The sequence below is a fragment of the Canis lupus genome, chromosome 38 (genome assembly GCF_011100685.1).
Source record: "Canis lupus familiaris isolate Mischka breed German Shepherd chromosome 38, alternate assembly UU_Cfam_GSD_1.0, whole genome shotgun sequence".
Lineage (NCBI taxonomy): Eukaryota > Metazoa > Chordata > Mammalia > Carnivora > Canidae > Canis > Canis lupus.
Window position 1 is genome coordinate 18,276,333 of NC_049259.1, and position 23,918 is coordinate 18,300,250.

The window sequence follows — 23,918 nt, forward strand, 5'->3', positions numbered from 1 at the left end:
CCACGTCGGGATCCCGGTGCATGGAGCCTGCTTCTCCCTCTGCCTGTGTCTCTGCCTCTCTCTCTCTCTCTCTCTCTCTCTGTGACTATCATAAATAAATAAAAATTAAATAATAATAAATAAAAATAAAAACAAAAAACAAAAAGAAGTCAGGCTCTTCTTGTGCTTCAATATTTACCATGAGCGATACAGAGCTGAAAAAACCCTACTCTGCCCTTTTAGTCGTTAGTGATCTCGCTCAATTGTGAAGCCTTCTCACCAACTCCATCAAGAGAGGAACCACTCTTGCCCTCATCGATGCTCCTGTAACACTTTGCGAATACCTTAATTAGACCTTTTAATAACGTATAACAACATCCAGGGAGAACCTTAATATTTTAGTCACCCTCTCTGACCCTACGGTGCCCACCGCTGTTCCTGACACACAGGAAAAAAATTCATTGTTAAAATGAGACAAGCTCCCTGACGCTAAGGCTCAATAAGAGACAAGAAATGCACATAAAACTAAGAAAGGCCAAAAGCAGCGCTACAGGGTAATATAACAGTATGTTACTACTATACTAATAGAACAGTAAGCTATACCGCATATTACAATAGCATATTACAATATGCTAATGCAACAGTATATTAATATACACTGTTAAGTACACTGGAGTTCAAGAAAAAAAGGAACCAACGACAGGAAGCACACGTCAAGGGGGGAGACCACGGCTCGGCCGGCTTTCCAGATTTTCATGAACACACAGACGCACAAAACAGGATCAGCCTCAGACACCTGCACGCCCCAACGCAGGCTGAAACCAAGCTTCTAAAGACACCGTGTTTCATCTCTACAGCATCTTAAAACTTGAATTTCGAGTCGTCGGCATTGATGAACCCGGGCCTTCCCGCGAACTCGGGATTTCTGGGGTTTTGCTGGCAAACGGGGGAGACGGCGAAAACGGGGTGCTCCTTCTGGCGGGGAAACTGTCGGGATGCGAGCGCCGACTGCTCGGGCCGGAGGAGACGCCCGCTCCCGGACTCGGGCTGGTACCTCCCTCCGCTTCCTTCTGCGCAGCCGGCGGAGGCTCATCTACCTGCAAGCACCGCGGGCGGGCGGGTTCACATCCCCTTCTCCAGGCCCTCCAGGCCCCCCCCGCCCCCCGCCCCCCCGCCCGGCGACACGCCACACGCTCCCCGGCCGCCGCCTCTCGGCCCGCAAAGGCCCCTCCGGCCCGCACAGCGCCCCGACTCCCCCGGGCGCTGCCTGGGCTCCTGCCGCGGCCTCCTCGGACCCCCGCGCCCCCCGACTGGCTCGCCGCGGCGGCACCCTGGCCATACCTCTATGACAACCCTAATCACACCGCGTGCACAAGTCTCTCTCCTCGGCTAGGACGGGGGTTCCTCGAAGCCAGCAGCCACGACTAACACTCATTTTCGCGTCCCCAGCTCCAAAGCCGGGGCCTCGCATCGACCGCAGGAGTTCCGCGAGCTACCTAAACGGCCTCAGAGGTGGGGCTGAGGCAGAAGCCGCGGACGAGGCCGCACCAACGGCAGTCCGGAGGAAAACAGGGCGCCTAGAAGCCCCGCGAGCAGGGGCCGGCACGCCCAGGCCCACCGCTGCAGCGGCCGCCGCCGCCGCCATTGCGTCCCGGAAGTTCAAGCCCCAGCTCTCGCGAGATTGTGCCTGAGCGCCAGCCCCGCCCCGCCCTACTCAGATTCGCACGGCCACGCAACGCTCCGGAAAGAGCGCTTCCGGCGCCGGGGTGCCCCGGAAGCGGAAGTGGGTCTCCCGGCTGTCCGAGCGCTGCTGGGCGGTCCGGAGAGCCAGGGAAGTGGTCGTCGTCGTCTCATTTTTCGCGGGCTCTTGAGAGCGCTTCCCCCCTGGCGGGTGGGAGTGCAGGAGGGGAAGTGCGAAGATGAGCACCATGTTCGCGGATACGCTGCTCATCGTTTTTATCTCCGTGTGCACCGCTCTTCTGGCCGAGGGTGAGAGCGGCTGCTTCTCTGACGTTTGATGCCCCCCCCCCCCCCGCCCCGGCCCGGAGCAGCATCCTCGGCCTGGGGACCCTCGCGCCGCCCAAGGGAGCGGCCGTCAGCCTTGCTTGCTTGGGGTTGGGATGCGGGGAGCTCGGGATCAGGGGCGGGCGGGGGCGGCGTGGAGTCCGGTCTAGGCCTGGGGTCGATTTCGCTCTGCGTGTTTGGGGAGACGCCTCCGTTAATTTTTTTTTTTTTTTTTTTTTTTTTGGTTGAAGAGTCCGTCTTAACATTTAAGAAACGTTAACGAAAAAAATAAAACTTAAAAGAAATAAAAAGAAACGTTTAACGACTGGTAAATACAAAGCAAAAAGCTGAGATCCCTCCTTACCCCCACAGGCAGCACTAGTCCCAGTTTGTTGTGCCCATTACAGACCTTTTTTTTTAAATTATTATTATTTTTCTATTTTTATTTTATTTACTTATTTTTTAAGATTGTATTTATTTTTATTCATGAGAGACAGAGAGAGAGGGAGAGGCAGGCTCCCTGCAGGGAGCCCGATGTGGGACTTGATCCCAGGACCGGGATCACGCCCTGAGCCAAAGGCAGACGCTCAACCTCTGAGCCACCCAGGCATCCCTATTTTTATTTTTAAAAAAATAGAGGGAGAAGCAGGCTCCACGCAGGGAGCCCAACATGGGACTCGATCCGGGGTCTCCAGGGTCACGCCCTGAGCTGAAGGCAGGTGCTAAACCGCTGGACCACCAGGGCTGCCCCCCCCATCACAGACATTTCTAATAGAGAAATTAGCATGTTGCTTTTTTTTTTTTTTTTCCCATATTTCAGGTATAACATGGGTCCTGGTTTACAGGACAGACAAGTACAAGAGACTCAAAGCGGAAGTGGAGAAACAGAGTAAAAAGTGTGAGTATGGACGGCAACATCCTTCTGGATACAGTTTCAGCCCATCTGGTTAGTGGCTGCTGTTGACAGTAAATGTTTCAGGAGCACCAAGACAGATACAAAAATAAAGGTGTATCTGGGAGTACAAAGACGCATCCAATTTGAACCGAAGGCTGTGTGGAGATGGATGCAAGGTTGGATATTTGATGCGGAATGTTTAATACACGTGGGTGTAGAGCACAGGACGGGAGAAGTACTAGTTCATGTGTTCTGAAGAAGAGATCTCGTTCAGTTGTGAGGGGCCGTGGAGGCCTCTGGGATGCAGATGGCCTTGCAGTCCTTCTTGGATGGAGAATGAGCTGAGGGGCACCTGGGTGGCTCAGTGGTTGGGCATCAGCCTTCCGTCCAGGGCGAGATCCCGGGGTCCTGGGATCGAATCCCACATGAGCTCCCTGCATGGAGCCTGCTTCTCCCTCTGCCTATGCCTGTCCCTCTCTCTGTGTCTCATGAATAAGTAAATAAAATATTTTAAAAAGAGAATGAGCTGAGGGAAGGAACTCCAGGTGAAGAAGATAGGATATGTGCAAGAATATGGAAAATGTAGTGAGAATATGTATTTGGAGAGACAGGTCGTTATTGTTAGTATCAGGGTAAGTGGTGTCTTGAGGGATAAGGCAAGTTTCAGTTACGTGAGGAGGCTGAAGGAGAGTTTGGGGAAAAGGTTAATAACAAGTAGAGTTTGTGTTCTTTGAAATAAAGCAGGAATTCCACAGGACACAGCTTGAGGCCGCTGCTCGAGGTATAATATGAGTGGTTCCTTGTAGGCTTGATGTGGCTTTCAGTGGGTTTTTTTTTCCACCTTAAAAGGATTAAATATAACTTTTGTATTTTAAAGATTCTTCTGACTGTATCCTGTGACATGTCTCTATGTCCTCATAAGAGTTTAAAGTTTTCTTCCTTACAATATCTCTCTTGACCCATGTAGCAACCATTTGTGGTTACTTGTATAAATGTTATCCTCTCTCTCTTTTTTTTTTTAAAGATTTATTTATTTACTTATTCATAGAGACAGAGAGAGAGAGAGGCAGAGACAGGCAGAGGGAGAAGCAGGCTCCATACAGAGAGCCCGACGTGGGACCCGATCCCGGGTCTCCAGGATCACGCCCTGGGCTGCAGGCGGTGCTAAACCACTGCGCCACCCGGGCTGCCCTGTTATCCTCTGTTTATAGAAAAGAAGACTGAGGCTCAGAAGGGTTAAATAACATACTAATGTTGCAGAACAAAGGCTTAGAAACCAAACCCAGGCTTTTAAAATTATAGTTTACCATTCCTTGATTTATTCAGTGTGGATAATGCACCTCAACATACTAAAAACCAAGCACATTTCTGTTCCTTTCACTAATGTGGTTCTCTTCCAGTATTTCCATTTGTGACAAATGGTACTTCCATGCTTCTGATAGTGCAAGCCAGAAACCCTGATACACTTTCTTCACTTTCCAGACACCACACTCTCTTGCTTTTGCTCTTATCTTGCAGGTCATTTTAGGTGGGGGTGGGGAGGGTGGAGCTGGGGAGAGGCAGAGGGAGTGGGAGAGAGGATCGTAAGCAGGCTCTGTGCCCAGCACAGGATTCAAAGCGGGGCTTGATCCCAGGACCCTGAGATCAGGACCTGAGCCACCCAGGTACCCCTTGCCAGTCATTCTTTTGCAATTTCCTTGTTGGTTCCTCTTCTCAACTTCTTGTTGGGCACCCCAAACTTGTTTTTATACCCTACACTTACTCCCTTGGTAAATTCGATCACATGCTCTATTTGGTAGTAACTCCCAAATTTATGTCGCTAGCTCTCTCTCCTTAGTGCAAGATCTATATATCCTTGGGGCGGCTAGGTGGCTCAGTCAGTTGGGTGTCTGCCTTCATCTCGGGTCATGATGCCAGCATCCTGGGATGGAGCCTCTCAGTGGGCTCCCTGCTCAGCAGGGAGTCTGCTTCTCCCTCCCCCTTTCCTGTGTTCTCGCTTGCTCTCTCTCTCTCTCCCCCTCTCAAATAAATAAATAAAATCTTAAAAAAAAGATCCACATATCCTTGTAATAGCATTGTGTGGTGACAGATGGTAGCTACCCTTGTGGTGAGCCTCGCATGATGTGTAGAGGGGTTGAATCCCCATGTTGTACACCTGAAATTAGCATCATGCGTCAACTATACTCAAAAGATTCATATATCAATTTGTCAATTACACTGTAATGTCTAAGATGCATTTCAAACCCAGCATGTCCAAATTGAATACTTTTTCCTCACTTCTGAACCTGCTTCATTTATAGCTTTCACAATCTTGGCCAATGGCAAATCTATCCTTCTACTTGCTCAAGCCATAATCCTTGTGCAGTTATCTTGAACTCTTCTCTCACCCCCCACGTCTAATACTTTTGGATTGCTTTTAGACGTATCCAGTCTGACCACTTTCCATTATCTCCATTGATAATGACCTTTATCCTTTGCATGTATTATTGCAGCAGTCTCCAACAAATGTTCCTGTTTCCCTACAGTCTGCTCCCAATATAACAGCCATAATCTTTTTTTTTTTTTTTTTTTTAAGTAAACTCCACATCCAGTGTGGAGCCCAGTGCAGGACGTGAACTCAGAACCCTGAGCTCAAGACCTGAGCTGAGATCCAGAGTTGGATGCTCAGCTGACTAAGCCACCCAGTCACCCCTAGAATAATTCTTTTTAAAGCCTATTAGATCATGTCCCATCTCTGCTCATAACCCTGTCATGGTGTCCCATTTTCACTAAAGAACAGCCAAAGTCCTTAGAGTGGCTTGCAGAGCTTCCCCTTGTACTATTCCGATATTCTTTCCCTTCTCACACACTCTGCTTCAACGACACGACCTGCTTGCTATTCCCCATTGTGCCATCAGGCACACTCCTGTGCCGAGACCTTTCTACTGGCTGTTCCTTCTGCCTGGAATGTTCTCTATGATATCTGCCTTGCTGACCCTTATATTTTCTTCAGATCTCCATTCAAAGTTTACTTTTCTAAGTTTTTTTTTTTTTTTTTAAGATTTTATTTATTCATGAGAGACACAGAGAAAGGGGCACAGATGTAGGCAAAGGGAGAAGCAGGCTCCATGCAGGAAGCCCAATGTGGGACTTGATCCTGGATTCTGAGATCATGCCCGGGGCTGAAGACATGCTCAACCGCTGAGCCACCCAGGGGCCCCAACCTTTCTAAATCTTAACCTAACCACCTTGTTTAAAACTGCAGCCCATGGATCCCTGGGTGGCTCAGTGGTTTAGCGCCTGTCTTTGGGCCAGGGCGTGGTCCTAGAGCCCTGGGACTGAGTTCCATGTTGGGCTCCTGACATGGAGCCTGCTTCTCCCTCTGCCTCTCTCTCTGACCCTCTCTCTCTCTGTGTCTATCATGAATATATAAATTTTTTAAATCTTTAAAAAAAAAATAAAACTGCAGCCTGCTCATCTCCTCTACTGCTGGTCCTGATCTTCCATACCTGCTCTTCCCCCTGTCCCCCACCCTGCATGGCTCTTGTCCCCCCCACTTTTTTTTTTTTAAAGATTTTATTTATTTATTCATGAGGATACACAGAGAGGAGAGAGGCAGAGACACAGGCAGAGGGAGAAGCAGGCTCCATGCAGGGAGCCTGACATGGGACTCGATCCCAGGTCTCCAGGATCACACCCTGAGACTGCCCATCTCGTCCCTTTCTAATATACGATCTATTGTGTTATGGTTTATTGTTTATCTCCACCTGCTAAAACTAAAGCTTCACTAGGACAACGGTTTTGTTGTTGCTTTGATACATCCTAGCGCCTAGAACGACTGGCACTTAGTAAATGTGTAATAAATACTTGCTGATTTGAACCTCTTCTCTCACCCTGTATGTGCAGTCCACTCTCAAGCCCTCTTACTGTTCTCCAGGAAAGTTTGCAGTCTCTCCACATCCTTCCCGTTCTGCTACCAGCACCTAATCTAAACTTCTGTCATGTTTCTTTTAAGATTTTTTAAAGATTTTATTTATTTGAGAGAGAGTGTGTGAGAGAGAATAGGAGCAGAGTGAGGGGCACGGGGAGAAGTTGGCTTCCCGCTCAGCGGAAAGCCTGACATGGCGCCCAGTCCCAGGACTCCGGGATCATGACCCAAGCCGAAGGCAGATGCCTAACCAGTTGAGCCACACAGGCACCCTTCTGTCATGGGCATCTACCACATGTGATCTACTGCAATGGCCTCCTCATTGGTTTCCTTGCAGCCACTCAAATTTATTCCTTATAGTACATCCAAAGTAATTTTTCAAGACACAAATCTTATCATGGTACTTGCCCTTCTCAAGATACTCAGTTTTTCCTTGTTGCTTTTAGGTTAAAAGTGGGGCTTGGAAGGTCTAGCACGGTCTGGTTTCTCTTCCCTTCTCCTCCAACTACATCCTGTGTCATGTTATTCCTTGCTCTATTCTGTAGCCACTCAGGCCTTCTTTTCCATTCATTGGACTAGTCTTGCTTTATCCTACTGTGGGTCCAGGGCTTAGCTTATTCTGTTTGTTTTTAAGTAATCTCTGCCCAGCCTGGGGCTTGAACTCAGAACCCTGAGAACAAGAATTGCATGCTTCACTGGCTGATCTAGCTAGGTGCCCTGGTTTTAGCTTTTTTGACTGTCTTGATCTCTTTACCGTGTGCATATGTCTGTCTTGCCAGTTTTCTGTATCATAATTGTTATCCAGTTGTCTACCTCACTAGATTACTCTTTAGGGGGCACGGATCGTGTTTATCTTTTTATCTACCTAGAACAATGCCAATTACTTAGGCACCAATAACTGAATAAATGAATTCCTACCTTCTTTAGTGAATATGAGAATGAAACTGTAATTAATCATAGTTATCTGAGGGCAGAATTTGAAAACTGCTTAGACTCAACCAACGGCAATCACCCTAGCTGATGGCCTGAAAGCCTTCTTAGTTCTTATTATGTTTCACTAGTTATTGTTATTGTGTCCTTATATAATCCTTTTTGGGCGTTTGGTTGATTTTTTAGTCTTGGATTTCTGTTTGCCTTCTCTTGTCAGTAGGTTGGGAGCAGATCAATTGTCTTGCTAATGACCATAATCAAAGGCAATGTGTAACTTTCTTGTGAGCTTTTTTACATTGGTTCAGCTATGATAAAGCATCCTTCATTTCTTTAGCATAATGCATAATTAACTTTTACTGTGTTATTGTGTGTTGTTTACAGTGGAAAAGAAGAAGGAAACAATAACAGAGTCAGCTGGTCGACAACAAAAAAAGAAAATAGGTAAGATGAATTATTGGTCTGCACAAATTTTAGAAAAAATAAATTTTGGAAATTTGGAAAATTAAATTGGAAAAAAACTAGGTAATGAAAATATAATAAAATTGTTAACAGTGGTGATTCGTGTTTGTATAATTTTGTAGTTTATAAAGCACTTGCATATGTTATCTTACTTGATTCTCTCTTGTCCATTTTGTGAGGTAAATCTAAGCAGTTGCTACTTTTTGCTCTTAGCTTTGAAATTCTGTTTCAGTAAAATGATGCTGACAGTTGTGGCTTTTGAACTTAGCTGAGGGATCTTGGCATAGTTTGTAGAAGTGTATTTTTTTTCCCATATCTTAGATGATTATTTCCAGTTAAGTCTGAGTAACTTGTATTGTTGCCATGGCTTCCTTACTGAGAATTGACTGGTGATGGAAATCCACCAGGGGGTAGGAAATTTGTTGCTGAGTAATTTTTATCTGATCTGGAAAGTAATGACATGCTTTTGGTTTTTCAGTGTAATTTAGAACTTAATTACAGAATGTAATTCTGTTCCAAAAAGACAATTTATAAATGATTACATAGGATTTATATTTTTACTTTATGATGCTTCCTGATTCTGAAATCAGGAAAAAAGTGTGAGACTGTGTGTTTTGTTCAGAAATTATGTCTCTACGCAAATCGCTGCCATTATATCCAGGAGATAATTCTACCGGGCTGAACTATGCCACTGTCCTGTTCTCATTAAGGCTTTTGAATTTCGTGTTCCTGGTGCTTTTTAAATGGCCTACTCATTTAGTCTTATAGTAGGATGCTACTGTGCATCTACTCTGTGTCAGTTGCTCTTGTATGTACTAAAGAAACAAAGTAGAAAAAATTCTATTAGGAAGTCTGTAGAGAGGGAAAACAGACCAGCGTGGTATGATAAAGATATATTCTGAGTGTTAAAAAAGTAGAGAAAGGGGCAGCCCAGGTAATTCAGCGGTTTAGCGCCGTCTTCAGCCCAGGGCCTGGTCCTGGAGACCCAGGATCAAGTCCCACATCAGGCTCCCTGCATGGAGCCTGCTTCTCCCTCTGCCTGTGTCTCTGCCCCTCTCTCTCTCTCTCTGTGTCTCTCATGAATGAATAAATAAAATCTTTAAAAAAAAAAAAAAAAAAGTAGAGAAAGGAGAGCTAAACCAAACTAGGGAATTAGGTTTTCTTTGAAGCGTTAATGTTTTAGTTGAATCTTGAAGCTTTAGTGCAAATTGGTTAAACACAAATATAAATAAATAAATAATATAGTGGTCAAAACTTATTGAGCACTTACCATCTGCAACACACTGAGGTAAGCACGTTACATGTTTTTAAATTCTTTTAACAACTAATTGTATGCAGTAGTGAAGTGTTACTTCATTTTTATAGATGAGAAAATTGAAGCTTGAGTTAAAATATTTGCCCTCAGCCAGTGGTGGAAGGAATTAGGTTAGTGGTAGAGAAGGGGGTCATTTGCAACTTTGAAATCTAATTTTAAGCTCTGTACATTCTATATAAAAGTGTAGAGGAATCAAATAGCAAGATATATACCTAAAATTAAAAATAGTTTAGTATAACAAACAGAAGGAGGTAATGTGTAAAGTATAAACAAACAAGGCTAGAGAAACAAGTAGGGATTCCTGGGTGGCTCAGCGGTTTAGTGCCTGCCTTCGGCCCAGGGCATGATCCTAGAGTCCCAGGATTGAGTCCCACATCAGGCTTCTTGCGTGGACCCTGCTTCTCCCTCTGCTTCTCTCTCTCATTGTGTCTCTCATGAATAAATCTTAAAAAAAAAAAAAAAAAAAGAAAGTAGAGCCTGTTTATAAAGATCTTTATAAATTAAACTAAGGTAAGGAGTTTAACTTGTATTCAGAAGGCATTCCATCTTTCCATAACCATTAAAGGAATTTTTTAAATTTTTATTTATTTATGATAGTCACAGAGAGAGAGAGAGAGAGAGGCAGAGATATAGGCAGAGGGAGAAGCAGGCTCCATGCACCGGGAGCCCGACGTGGGATTCGATCCCGGGTCTCCAGGATCGTGCCCTGGGCCAAAGGCAGACGCCAAACTGCTGCGCCACCCAGGGATCCCTAAAGGATTTAAACAGGATTGATTGACATCAGATTTTAAGAAAGACAACTCTAGCAATAGTTGGGAGATAAATAGGAGAAGGGATCATCCTAGAGGTACGAAGTCATGAGACTTTTTAAGTATTCTAGGTGCAAAAATGGCAAGAACCTGAACTTAGGTAAATTGCCACTGATTTTACTAGGTGTAGCTCTTTGGTAATGGTCTTGAGTAGAGCCATTAATTCGAAGTTGGAATGTCTTACATTTGAACCAAAGATTTTAGGTTCCCATTAAAAAAAAAAAAAAAGATTTATTTATTTATTATTTGAGAGAGAGAGAGAAAGAGAATGAGTGCAAGAGGGGGAGGGAGAGAATCTCAAGCAGATTCCCTGCTGAGTGCAGAGCCTGACATGGGGCTCAGTCTCACTACCCTGACATCATGACCTGAGCTGAAATTAAGAGATGAACTGACTGAGCCATCCAAGCAGCACTTAGGTTCCCCATTCTTTTTTTTTTTTTTTTAATTATTCTATCTATTTTTATTTGAGAGAGAGAGCACAAGCTGGCAGGGGGTGGGTGGTAAGCAGAGGAAGAGGGAGAAGCAGGCTCCCTCCTCAGCGGGGAGTCTCCTCCTAAGGAGGGAGCCTGACTCAGGGCTGGATCCCAGAACCCGGGGATCATGACCTGAGCCAAAGGCAGATGCTCAACCAATCGAACATGGAGTTCCATCTCACAACCCTGGCATCATGATCTGAGCCCAAATTAAGAGTCAGATGCTTAACCACCTGAGCCACCCAGGTGTTCCTGAGGCCGCACTATTAATTAATATATACTTCTTTCTCTTTTTGTTGTTCACCTTCCCCCACTTTCTAGTGTTTTTCTAGCATTTAGGTTTTGCCTACACCTAAGTTTGTTTGGCTTGTGTCCTACAGTCTTTTCTATATACGTGTGTTACCCACAATGTGCTCTCTAGACCCCCTACATCAGTATTGCTTTGAGATATTTGTTAAGAGTAAAAGGTTCTGAGTCTTCCTCCCACACTACTGAATCAGAGTCTTTGGATATGGGACCCAGGAGTCTATTTTAACAAACTTCCCCAATATTCTCAGACATACTAAAGTTTGAGAGCCATTGTGTTGTATTATCATTTTTCTGTTTGTACTTCGACAGTCAGTTGATTTACTGTCGCCAAGATTTTCTGTTTTAAATTTCTGAGAGAAGGAATCTGGTTGGCTCAGCTTGTCTCTTTACACCATAGGTCATGAGAAAGCTTATGAACTGACTACCTTCTGGGTCAGTAGTGGCAGAGCAGGGGCGATAGGAATCTTTGTAAGGCTGACCCTCAATGAAGACTATGGTAAGAGGCCAGTATCCCCAGAAGTTGGCTGGGGAAGGGAGTGCAGGCATTCTGAAGCTTGACTGAGGGGGGTGGGTATCTCTTTTCTTAGTGACTTGTAGATATGGGAGGAAATTCTTAAAATTTAATTTATTTTAGGCCCCTGAATTTATATACACATTCTAGGCCTTTATCTATACTACTTGGATTTTCCATAAAAGAAGATTGTTTCAGGGATTGTTTCAAGCATTTAATTTAAATTTTGCTTCCTCTCCATTACCAAATCTACATGAAATTTCAAGGGTATATTATTAATTGGCTTTCCATTCAACACAATTCTGAATGTAGATGGGATGGGATACCTAACTCTTTGAATCTAGAGAGATGCATCTGTTATTTTGATCATCTCTTCCTTATTTGAAAGTGTTCTCATTCTCCCAAACTGTTGATTGAATGAGACCACCCAGTTGCCTCCTGTGTTGATTTCCATTCTTTGACAGAAAAGACACTAGTTGCTGACCTAGGTAAATGATGAAGTGTTCCTCAAAATTGGCTTGATATCTCTTCGTTCTGTGGTCAGAATAGATGTCATCATTGCTACTAGTTGGTTCCCATAGCTACTAGAAATATAACCTCCTTATAGAGTATTCCCTTTTAGAATTTAAATTTTTCATTTTGCCCTGTCATCTGGGATAATGAGTCATTCTAAAACACAAATGTATGTTTATATTTTTTCATATTTCCAGTTCCTTCTCTTCAAGTTTCCTCAGCTTTCTTATAGTAAGAGAGTATATAGAATTCCTAGGGGCAGCCTGGGTGGCTTAGCGGTTTAAGCACCTGCCTTTGGCCCAGGGTGTGATCCTGGGGTCCCGGGATCGAGTCCCATGTCAGGCTCCCTGCATGGAGCCTGCTTCTCCCTCTGGCTGTGTCTCTGCCTCTCTCTCTCTCTCTCTATCATGAATAAATAAATAAAATCTTAAAAAAAAAAAAAAAAAAAAAGAATTCCTTCCAAATGGAGGGATTGAGGTATGATTTTCCCCTGTATTAAATTTTAAGGTTCCAGATGGTATAAAATGAAGAACAGTTCCCACAGCACAAGTGCATACTAAATGCCATATACTATTTACTTCTAGCACTCAGCATCTTTAAATTCTAGGTCTTCAAGGGAGGTTTCAAACAGACATTTTCTGATGTCAAAATAACAATAAGAGACTGGGGACCACAACCATCTTGGAAGCCTTGGACTCCTAAATGCCGAGTGGTTCTACCTCAGAAGAGCATCTCACTAGTTTTGGTTCTTCTTCTTTTTTAAAGATTTTATTTATTTATTCATTCATTCAAGAGCGAGGGGGAGAGTGTGCACATGCAAGTAAGGAGCAGAAGCGGAGGGAGAAGGACAAGCAAGCTCCATGCTGAGCATGGAGCAGATGTGGGGCTGGATTCTACGACCCTGAGACCACAACCTGAACTAAATTTGAATCAAATATCCAACTGACTGAGCTACCCAGGCACCCCACTAACTGTGGTTCTTTAAGTAACATACCAGCTGGATGGAAATCACATGAGACTGAGACAGTGACTCCTTTACCTTACTGGGCTCAAGAGACAACCTCTTAAGAGGATTTATGCTAGTTAAGTGATACCAGTTAAGTGCTAACTTACTCCCAGAGCAATAGAGAGAGCCAAACACTTATACTTATTTCAATATACTCTTAACTATTTGTGGTACTAGAAATTAAACATTTCAAGCATGAGAATCTCTGGCATTGTTACCATCATCCAGCCAAAAACTGTTCTCATAATTTCATAAATCATAATGCTCAAATATTCATTCCCTGCTAATAAACAGTTTACATTATCATTTCAGAGTAAATTGCTTGCATTTATTTTACCTGATAATGTGACTTTTTTAGAAGTTATTCCCCTGGGGAAACACAATTCCTTTTTAAGGGAAAAACAGCTTCTTTTAAAAGCATTATTTAAAAAAAAATTTTTTTTAAAGCATTATTTTCAACATAGTTTATTAGAACTTGGGTTATCCTCATATAAGCCATATTTTACATGGTAGTAGTAACAGGCCAGTCTTCATAAACTTCTCTAACCTAGAATGGAACATAAAAATTTCATTCTTAGGATAATTGTTTTTGTTTTTGTTTTTGGTAATAACGGGTAACTAACAATAAAATTGAATGTGAAATAATATTTTAAAATTTATTTAAACCATTGAGGCTTAAAGAAAAATAGATTTAATCAGAATATAAGAAGTAGAAACTTTAAAGAGTATTTTTTTTTTTAATTTTTATTTATTTGTGATAGTCACACAGAGAGAGAGAGAATGAGGCAGAGACACAGGCAGAGGGAGAAGCAGGTTCCATGCACCGGGAGCGCGACGTGGGACTCGATCCCGGGTCTCCAGGATCGCGCCCTGGGCCAAAGGCAGGCGCCAAACCGCTGCGCCACCCAGGGATCCCCTTTAAAGAGTATTTTAAGTACTTTTAAGGACTTAAATTTTTCACTTTTCATTATGTCTAATAGAATATCCTTGCAAAACTTGAGTGTTATATTTTAAAATAATGAGAATGAATAACTGAAAAAAATCTTCGCCCAGCAGTTATTAAAGTCAAGGTTTGGTAGTCAAATAGAAGGAGATAAAGAAGTAGTTTAATGATTTTCTAAGAAGTGAAAGAAAAAAAAGGGGTTAAAAGAACATGTATGTGTGGAGATAGAGAAAATATGAATATGATCATCTGAGATGCAATTAACAGAGTTGGGAATGGAGAAAAATGAAAATGGAAAGACTAGATCAGGCATTTTCCCAGCAGCTGTTTAAAGGTATCATCAGGGGACACCTGGGTGGTTCATCGGTTAAGCATCTGCCTTTGGCTCAGGGTGTGACCCCAGGATCTTGGGATCGAATCCCGCATTGGGCTCCCTTCATGGAGCCTGCTTCTCCCACTGCCTATGTCTCTGCCTGCCTCTCTCTCTCTCTCTCTCTCTCTCTGTCTCTCATGAATAAATAAATGAAATCTTTATAAATAAATAAAGGTATCATCAGTTTTTGTTTTTGTTTTTTAAGATTTTTTTTTATTTATTCATGAGACACAGAGCGAGAGAGAGACAGAGACACAGGCAGAGGGAGAAGCAGGCTCCATGCAGGGAGCCTGACGTGGGACTCGATCCCGGGACTCCAGGATCATGCCCTGGGCCCAAGGCAGGTGCTAAACTGCTGAGCCACCCAGGTATCCCGGTATCATCAGTTTTGAGGGGTTAGTGGGAGTAAGGGGAGGTATATAAAGCTAACTGTGGCTTTATGGGATTTGCAAGTTTGTTGTTCATAACTTGGGGAGTACCTGAAATTGTTTCTCTATTGGTAGCACTTCCATTAGATCAGATTTACTCTTTTTTAAATGGACATTTTTGGATTTCTAAAGACTGTTACATCTTCTAGAACATTTGAAGATTTTTTTTTTTTTTAATTCATGAGAGACTCAGAGAAAGAGGCAGAGATACAGGCAGAGGGAGAAGCAGGCTCCTCACAGGGGAGCCTGATGTGGGACTCGATCCCAGGACCCCAGGATGATGCCCTGAGCCAAAGGCAGATGCTCAACCACTGAGCCACCCAGGTGTCCTGAGAGAACATTTGAGTATTAACTTCTTTGTTTTTATAATATTTATGCTTCTTGAGGTGTCTTTGCATTTCCTACCCACATATAGATCAGGTTCATTTCAGATGAAATTTTGCATGTATGTTTCCCTGTTAAATATATTTGTTTAGTTTGTTGTTTCTTTGTTCTGTCTTCTTTTTTGTCCCTTTTCTCTAGAGGCATCTTTTTTTTTCCTAAGATTTTATTTATTTACTCGTGAGAGACAGAGTGAGAGAGGCAGAGACACAGGCAGAGGGAGAAGCAGGCTCCTCACAGGGAGCCTTATGTGGGATTCGATCCCAGGACCCCAGGATCATGACCTGAACCAAAGGTAGATGCTCAACCACCGAGCCCCCCAAGCACCCTCAACTATACCTTTTTGTGTACTGTCTTTTTGATTCTCTTCTGTCGGGCGTGGTCCCTGGTGAAATGTGAAATCACTCGAGTCTGTAACATACACCTTTCAGGTAGCCTCGGACATGATCAGCTGTAATTGTCCATGAGTAAAATGCCTATGCTGAGAATTAGTCTTAGCTTCTTTTGCTGTCCCATCTAACTGAACCTTGTGCAGCTCATAGTGCTCTGCTATGAATTTACCAGAGCTAGGCAGGAGTGAAAGCAAACATCTAAGATATTTGTATCTTTTACCTCCTCAAAAATCAAGTGAGTATTAACTTATTTATGAATTATTTGAAGCCCACTAAAACTACTTTATTTGTGTGGTAGGTAATTATTAACAATTTGAATTGCAAATCTTTAAGAACCGTGGTACTGTTGGGGTATGTATCATAAACCTGTGCTGCTATATTCTTGTTAAGCCATGTATATATAGAGTCTACCTTGATAATATTTACGGTTATTGTTTCTGTTTGGACATAAGTGAAAAAAATGTTAAAGCTTTAGAGAAACTATGTCACCTTAGTTTGCTCTCAACTTCTAGGCTCTTTGTCCTTTTCTGCCTATTCAGGTTACCAGCTTCATCGTAAAGGACTACTCCCTAGAAAAGGATTTTTGGTATTTTGTATCTTCAGGTCAGCTTTTATTATATTGCTGAATCATTCATGAAGTGATACTGAACACATACTACATTACTGAGCAACTAACTACTTGCCAGGTACTGAGGATACAGAGATGAAGAAGGCTTAGAGATTCCTTGTTCTCCAAGAGGTTGCCATCTGGTTGGGTTGATGGATATATAAACAGATCATTACAAGAGAATGTAAAAACCCAGTATAATGATAAAGATGTGCAAGGAATATTCTGGAAGCATAAAGAAAGGAATTCTAATCCAGTGTCTTAAGATTGCATTGTCTAGTACAGCAGCCATGAGCTACATTTGACTTTTCATTTTATTTTTTAACTTTTTTTTTTTAAGATTTTATTCATTTATTCATGAGAGACTCACAGAGAGAGGCAGAAACACAGGCAGAGGGAGAAGCAGCCTCCATGCAGAAAGCCTGATGTGGGACTCTATCCCGGGTCTCCAGGATCAGGCCCTGGGTCGAAGGCAGGCACCAAACCGCTGAGCCACCCAGGGATCCCCTACATTTGACTTTTTAAATTAAAGTTTAAATGAAGTTAAAATTTTAGTTCCTCAGTTACACTAGCCACATTTTATTTGCTTGGGAGCCACATGTAATTAGTACTTACTTTATTGTCAGCAAAGATACAGAATATTTTCATAACTCTAGAAAGCTCTATAGAGGGCAACCTGGGTGGCTCAGTGGTTTAGCACCACCTTCAGCCCAGGATGTGATCTTGGAGACTCGGGATGGAGTCCCACATCGGGCTCTCTGCATGGAACCTGCTTCTCCCTTTGCCTGTCTGTCTGTCTGTCTCTCTCTCTCTCTGTCTCTCATGAATAAATAAATAAAATTTTAAAAAAAAGAAAGCTCTATAGAGTAATATTGACTAAGGAATCAAGATTTTGAAAAGGAGGTGACCAAGAACTGAGGCTTAAAAGTTGAGTACTAGCTAGCCAGGAAGGGGTTAGATAGGGTCAGGATAAAACATTCTAGGAAGAAATCCCAGTTGGTTGATACTGAGTAGTTTTTTGTGATGTGTGGTTTTCAGAGCTAAAACGGGAACAATCCTGGGAAAACTGGGACAGTTGGTCACCCAAGTAGAAAGGACTTCATGAACAAAGACACTGGATCTAGAGAAAACCTTCACATAGAGAGCAGCTTAGAATTGTTTGGTGTTTCAGGAATGTAACGGCTCATGGGAGAGATTGGAAATGGGGCTGCAGAGTAAGCAGAGGCAAACATCAGACTTGCAGGTGACGCTAGATCATGACCTTATGGGGGTGAAAGGCCATGCCAGAATTTAAGCTGGGAAGTGTCATAGTTTTGGTCAGTTTTGCATTTTAGGTACATCTGACAAGCAGCTATGTCAGAAAGATGGTTTTGAGGGAGCAAGTTTGGGGGCAGTTAGACATGCTAGAAGACCTAACATAGGTAAAAAGGAGTTAGAAATCCTAAGGATAAGGGAAAGAGGAGGAGGGGTTCATAAATATTTATGAGGTATGTGAGGCTCTATGGCCTGCTGGGGGGCTCAGTCGGTTAAGTGTGTGACTCTTAATTTTGCCTAGGTCATGGTCTCCAGGTCCTAGGGTGAGCCCCGTGTTGGGTTCAGTGCTCAGCAGGGAGTCTGTTTGAGATTCCTTGTCCCTCTGCCCCTCCCCTGCAAGTGTGCACGCTCTCTCTCTTTCAAAAAACAAATCTTTAAAAAATATGTATGAGGTATAATTAAAGGATGTGGTGTCTGGATGAGAAAGGAGGGAGTCAGGAATATGTCAAAGCTTCTAGCATAGGAGATCTCCTATACCTTTTTTTTATTTGTAGTGGTAGTCCCTTCCCTCTCCAGTTATTTTATGCCTGCTTACCTTCTGGTCATCTCATTCCCCAGTCCTTACCCCTCCCAATTTAAAAACGTCTTGTTACATTGTAAGAGGACTGCCTAGATAGCAAAGGAGTTCCCACCCCCAAGGTAGACTTAGCTCCATTCTTTCTGTTCCTTTTCTTCCATATATTTGCAGCATCCTACTCTCTTCTCCCCATATCCTTCCCTCCCAGGGCGAATAAACTGGGTAGGAGCAGTTCAGGGCAAGGGGTCATGTCTTCATCCCGCTGTGTACTGTTTGGAAACTGTGGTCCACTCCTCAAGTCAGCCTCCCTGTAGGCCTCTTTTAGTTCCTCCTTTCCTTTACCTGCTCAAATTTGCTAGCCCTCGCACCAGTTTATTCTAATGGTATGGCTTTTTTATTTTAAAATATCTTATGGGCAGCCCGGATGGCTCAGCAGTTTAGCACCACCTTCAGCCCAGGGCGTGATCCTGGAGACCCGGGATCAAGTCCCACGTCGGGCTCCCTGCTTGGAGCCTGCTTCTCCCTCTGCCTGTCTCTCTCTCTGTCTCTCAAGAATAAATAAATAAGGGATCCCTGGGTGGCGCAGTGGTTTGGCGTCTGCCTTTGGCCCAGGGTGCGATCCTGGAGACCCAGGATCGAATCCCACGTCGGACTCCTGGTGCATGGAGCCTGCTTCTCCCTCTGCCTGTCTCTGCCTCTCTCTCTCTCTCTCTCTCTCTCTCTCTCTCTGTGACTATCATAAATAAATAAAAATTTAAAAAAAAAGAATAAATAAATAAAATCTTAAAAAAAAAATTTAAAGGATCTTATATTTTTATTTTGTAGTCTTCCTATGAGGGTGGGGGTTTTTGTGTACTTTTTTTCATTCATGTATCTCCAGTGCTCAGAAAAGTGCCTGGCACATAGTAGGTAACCAGTATTTGTTAAATAAATGGCGATAATAATACATGATCAAAGAGAACAGTATCAGAGCGAACATAGAGGTCAATGGGTTGGGAGTTGGGAAACTGGGATTCTAGTCCTGGCTTTGCCATGGAATGCCCATGGGGTCTCTACCAAGTCACTTTCCCTTTGTGGGACTTCAGTTTCTTCCTGGAAACAAATCCCTTCTGTTGATGGAGTACAGTAAATAAGGGCATTAATGTACCGTTGAGACTTCCTTAAGCAGTTCAGATTAAATGGATGTAACAACTTGCTGGAAATATATGTGAAATTGTCTAGCTTTCTAAGTGACTTACCTAGAAAACGACGCTTATTTTTAGAGTAATTAACTGTAATATGAAAAAACCTGAATTTTAAATATGTCTTGATTGACTTTTAGTTTTTGGACTCTGCTCTCTTGAAGAAAATGAAAGAAGGGGAAAAAACATGAGATGAGTAACTCATGTTTGAAACCTAAGTACAAACATTGTGTTTACACTTTTCCATCACTGTAGTTTAAAATATATCTTAGTGTACAGAGTTAAGACACTAATACCAGAGGTAATTTTTAATAAAGATTTTTATTTATTTAAATTGAAACACTTCAGTGCTCTGCTGCATTTGAGTTTGCTACTAATATAAAGCATACAATATTCCAGATATTCAGCTCTTCTTATTATTAAGTGATCCTGAGACAGAAATGCTTTTGTAGTCACCAGTGACAGTTTAACATCTGCTTTGTGCTCAGCATTGTGTATATTAACCAGTTCATTAATTCTTTACAGAGAGGCAAGAAGAGAAACTGAAAAATAACAACAGGGACCTTTCCATGGTAAGAGTCTAAAGTATAATATTGTGGTAAACCACAAAATGTTTTATAGCAAAAGACTGATTTATATTATGTACATTGTACTTACCTTTTCAGAAATTCACCCAATAATGTCATGGGTGTTCCCGGATAAGATGGAAATGAAAATATGCTCTGGGCTTGAACTTCATCTCCATAATAAGGGTAGCTCTTTCAGGCTGTCTCAGAGGTCATGATTTGTCCCTTTCACAGTTCTTTTTTTTTTTTTTTTTTTATGATAGTCACAGAGAGAGAGAGAGAGAGAGAGAGAGGCGCAGAGACACAGGCAGAGGGAGAAGCAGGCTCCATGCACCGGGAACCCGACGTGGGATTCGATCCCGGGTCTCCAGGATCGCGCCCTGAGCCAAAGGCAGGCGCCAAACCGCTGCGCCACCCAGGGATCCCCCTTTCACAGTTCTTAATTAGCTTTGCCCTTATGTTTCAAATGAAGTAGTCTATTTTCTTTTTCTTTTTTATGTCATTGGTGAATCTTTGGTTTTCTGGTGACCTGTGTCACACCAGGATCTGAGTTGGAGCATTATAGGTGGCCTTTATTGTTGCCTTTGTTCTTTAAGAGACCTTTTGTTCTGTATATCAGGCATACCATAAAGTGTAAAGGAAAATAATGTTATTACCCATTTACTCATCATTTATAAAGAATAGAGTTTGTTGAAGAGTTTTTCTAAAGCATAGATAGGCTAATTATATAGCTTGACTAATTTTTCTATTTAATTTCTGTATGTTTAACACAGGACATCTGAACTGTGCAACAATTGTGTTTGCTTTCTAAGAGACCTTTGCTATATTATCTTCCGTTCCTTGAAATTCTTATTGAGTAAGGCTATAATTTAGAAGTACATCTTTTTGAAAGTAGCTATTCTGTTGACATAATTATTAAATGTTTATGAGGCTAAATTTGGAAACTACAGAAAGAAGAGAGAAAAATCGCTGATAAACCTTGTCATCCAGGGGTGCCAGGTTAACTCAGTCAGAAGAGCGTGCAAAAAACAAACAACTATCATCCAGAGATAACTATTAATCTTAATCTTACATCTTTATGATCTTTCGTTTATTTATTTACCACATATGTAATTAAGAAGTTAGCTGCAAGTAATAGAATATCTAACCAACAACAACTTAAACAAATGAAGATTTTTTACTTGTGAAAGAAATCCAGAAGTTGATAGTACTGGACTGGTATGGCAGCTCAGTACTGTCATTAAGGACTTAGGTTAGCCATTCTCAGATTATGGTTGTTTATTTGAAGGTGCTTTATCCTTTATCTTCAGGCATTATATTCTTCATTCCAGGCAAGAAGAATGGGCAGAAGGCTTAAAAGGATGTAGGCCAAGTTTGTCCCTTTTCAAAGTCTGGTTTAGTACTTGTATTTGTAACTCACTGGCCAGAATTGTCACATGGCCACCCCAATACTGTTCACCAGACGTGGGCAAGGAGAAGGGCATGGAGGTGGAGGGTGGGTTAGCCAGTAAATAGCTTTTTGCTATGGGGTGCATTTTAAACATGACGTGAAATCACGATTTTGGGGTGTGCTTTAGTGGTGACTTTGGTGTGAAATGACAATTTATTGGTCTCTTTATAGGTCCGAATGAAATCCATGTTTGCAATTGGCTTTTGTTTTACTGCCCTAATGGGAATGTTCAATTCTATGTGAGTACCCTTTAGTAATATGCTTTTACTTAACTATTGTTCTTTCCGTGTGTGTATTTGTAAGCAATTAACTTTTTTTGGTAATATTTTATTTTGATATCTCAAATTTACAGAAAAGTTACAAGAATAATATATCCATTATCCAGATTCACATTTCTCTTGTTTCTCTTTTTCTGTCTCTCCATATCAACTATATGCTCATATATTATTTATGTTATTACATATATATATTATTTATGTATTTTTCTTAATTATTCAAGAGTATAGGGTTCATGCCCTTTTTATCCATAACTACTAATTTGTTTTTTTTTTTTTTAAAGATTTTATTTATTTGACAGAGAGAGAGAGAGAGTACCCACATAAGCAGGGGGAGCAGCATAGGGAGAGGGGGAGGGGTGGAGAGAGAGGGGAAGTCAACTCCTTGCTAAGCAGGGAGTTCCCCCAGGGCTCCATCCCAGGACCCTGGGATCATGACCTGAACCAAAGGTAGATGCTTAACAGACTGAGCCACTGAGGAGCTGCCATAACTACTAAAATGTGTATTTCCTAGGAACATGGATAATCTCATATATAACTTCAATCCAATTACCAAAATCAAGGAAATTCAATTTTGAGAGAATTCAATTATATGATAACTTTCTCACCCTTTATTTTTTCCTTATAGATTGTATTTATTTGAGATAGAGGGAGAACATGAGCAACGGTGGGGAGGGGAAGGAGAGGGAGAAGCAGGCCCTCCACTGAGCAGGGAGCCCAATGTGGGACTCAATTCCAGGACTCCAGGATCATGACCTGAGTCAAAGGCAGATGCTTAACTGACTGAGCCACCCAGGCACCTCCTCACCCTCTTTAATATTGAGAATCTTTTATGTACAAGGTAAAGACTAAGGTATTATGGAGCCTCTAAAGAGAATTTAATATGCCCCCTGTGTTTTAAGTTACTGACTAGCATACTTGTTCAAAATGAGGGTAGTCTTATAGAGATGTTTGACTCTTTTAGAGTCTTAACAACCATTACCTTGTATAATGATAAATTAAGTTACTGTTGTCTAAACTGGCAGGTAGCAGGCCTGAGTAATCGTGGAACTGCTTTTGACAGAAACTGGGAAAGTATCCAGACATGACAGGCAGTCATTTATTACTTTTCAAGGCCCACCTGAATCATCCCACAGGAATGAGAATTTCCCTCCCTCCCTCTTTTCCTTTCTTTCCTCCTACTCTTCCTCCCCTGCTTCATTTCTGTCTCTCTCTCTCCCTGCACCTCCCCTTTTCCTCCCTACTAGTTCAGTGCCCACATTGTGCCAGGCATTGTGGGAGTATCAGAATATGACAAATAAGGTGTGGCCCCCGCCCTCAGTAATAGCCAGTTTTATGGGAAGAAAAGATAAACAAATATGTTGATGGATATTATACTAGAAATCCGTGTGAAGTGCAGCTGAGGGAGAAGAAAGTGAGTGGCTATTTTTACTTAGGTGAGGGACTAGAGTGGGTGTCCAAATGATTTTAATATAAAATTTCCTTTTGACTAATGATTACTGAAATCATAGAACCTTTAGAGCTGAAAGGAACCTTTGGAAGGTAAAATAACTTGCCTAAGGTATCCAGAAGTCTCATGATTTCTGGCTTGTAATTCTAAACTCAATACTCTTTTCATCCTGCCATACTTTATCTCATTTCTTGGGTATATATTCCCATGAATTATGAGGCAAAGCAAACACTGAAAGGTTTTATAGTTAACCACTAAGTGTCCATGGTACAACACAAATACTCAGATATTCTTTTTAAAGTGTACTCTGGACAGTATAGAGCTGGGTAAGTCCTCAGCTATACATTTTAAATTCAATGATTAACTTCTCCTTAGGTTTCTCTTCACGCATACTACTAAATAATATTTTTAAGGTTAGTGTTGTGTGTGCATGTGTGTCTATTCTGATTGACCTTAGCTTGATTGAGTGATTTTTGTGACAAATTTGAGTCTTGCTTTGCTAGAGGTTCAGCACTTTATTCTATTCCTCATTCTTATGTTTCTTTATCAAATTTATGTTTATGTCTGCTTTTACTGGACTGTAAGTTCCTTATAGTCTTCACATGTAACAGTTTTCATATCCTTAGAGTTTCAAGGCTTGTAAAGATATTTATTGAATAAATCTTAAAAATTTGTAAATATACAACTCAGTTTCCACTGTCATGGTTTTTATACTATTCTGAGATAAGAATTTGATGCCATTTGAAATGTGAAACATAATTTTTTTTTTAAGATTTATTTATTTATTTGAGAGAGATAGGGCATATATGAGCAGGAGGAGGCGCAGAGGGAGAGATCTCCAGCAGACTCCCTGCTGGCCACAGAGATGACTACACAGGCCTCAATTCCAGGACACTGAGATCACAACCTGAGCTGAAATCAAGAGTCTTAA

At 42.1% G+C, this 23,918-nt stretch overlaps 1 protein-coding gene and 1 non-coding gene across 3 annotated transcripts in view; one reads left to right on the forward strand and one right to left on the reverse strand.

Moving 5' to 3' along the window:
- Window positions 1-1,364: 1,364 nt before the first annotated feature.
- MIR8798 (microRNA mir-8798) lies at window positions 1,365-1,493 on the reverse strand. Its single transcript, NR_128738.1, has one exon. It is a non-coding gene; the product is annotated as a microRNA mir-8798 (primary transcript).
- A 245-nt stretch (window positions 1,494-1,738) lies between these two features.
- The window catches only part of TMCO1 (transmembrane and coiled-coil domains 1), a 51,138-nt gene continuing 28,958 nt past the window's right edge, over window positions 1,739-23,918 (forward strand). The window contains exons 1-5 of one of the 2 annotated variants that reach the window (XM_038586214.1): window positions 1,740-1,968; window positions 2,804-2,881; window positions 8,097-8,156; window positions 19,772-19,818; window positions 21,434-21,501. In XM_038586214.1, the coding sequence (XP_038442142.1) occupies window positions 1,899-1,968; window positions 2,804-2,881; window positions 8,097-8,156; window positions 19,772-19,818; window positions 21,434-21,501 (323 nt within the window). In that variant the 5' untranslated portion in view covers window positions 1,740-1,898. Of the gene's footprint in view, window positions 1,969-2,803; window positions 2,882-8,096; window positions 8,157-19,771; window positions 19,819-21,433; window positions 21,502-23,918 lie in introns of both variants that reach the window. The other variant, XM_038586215.1, reaches the window with a different exon arrangement.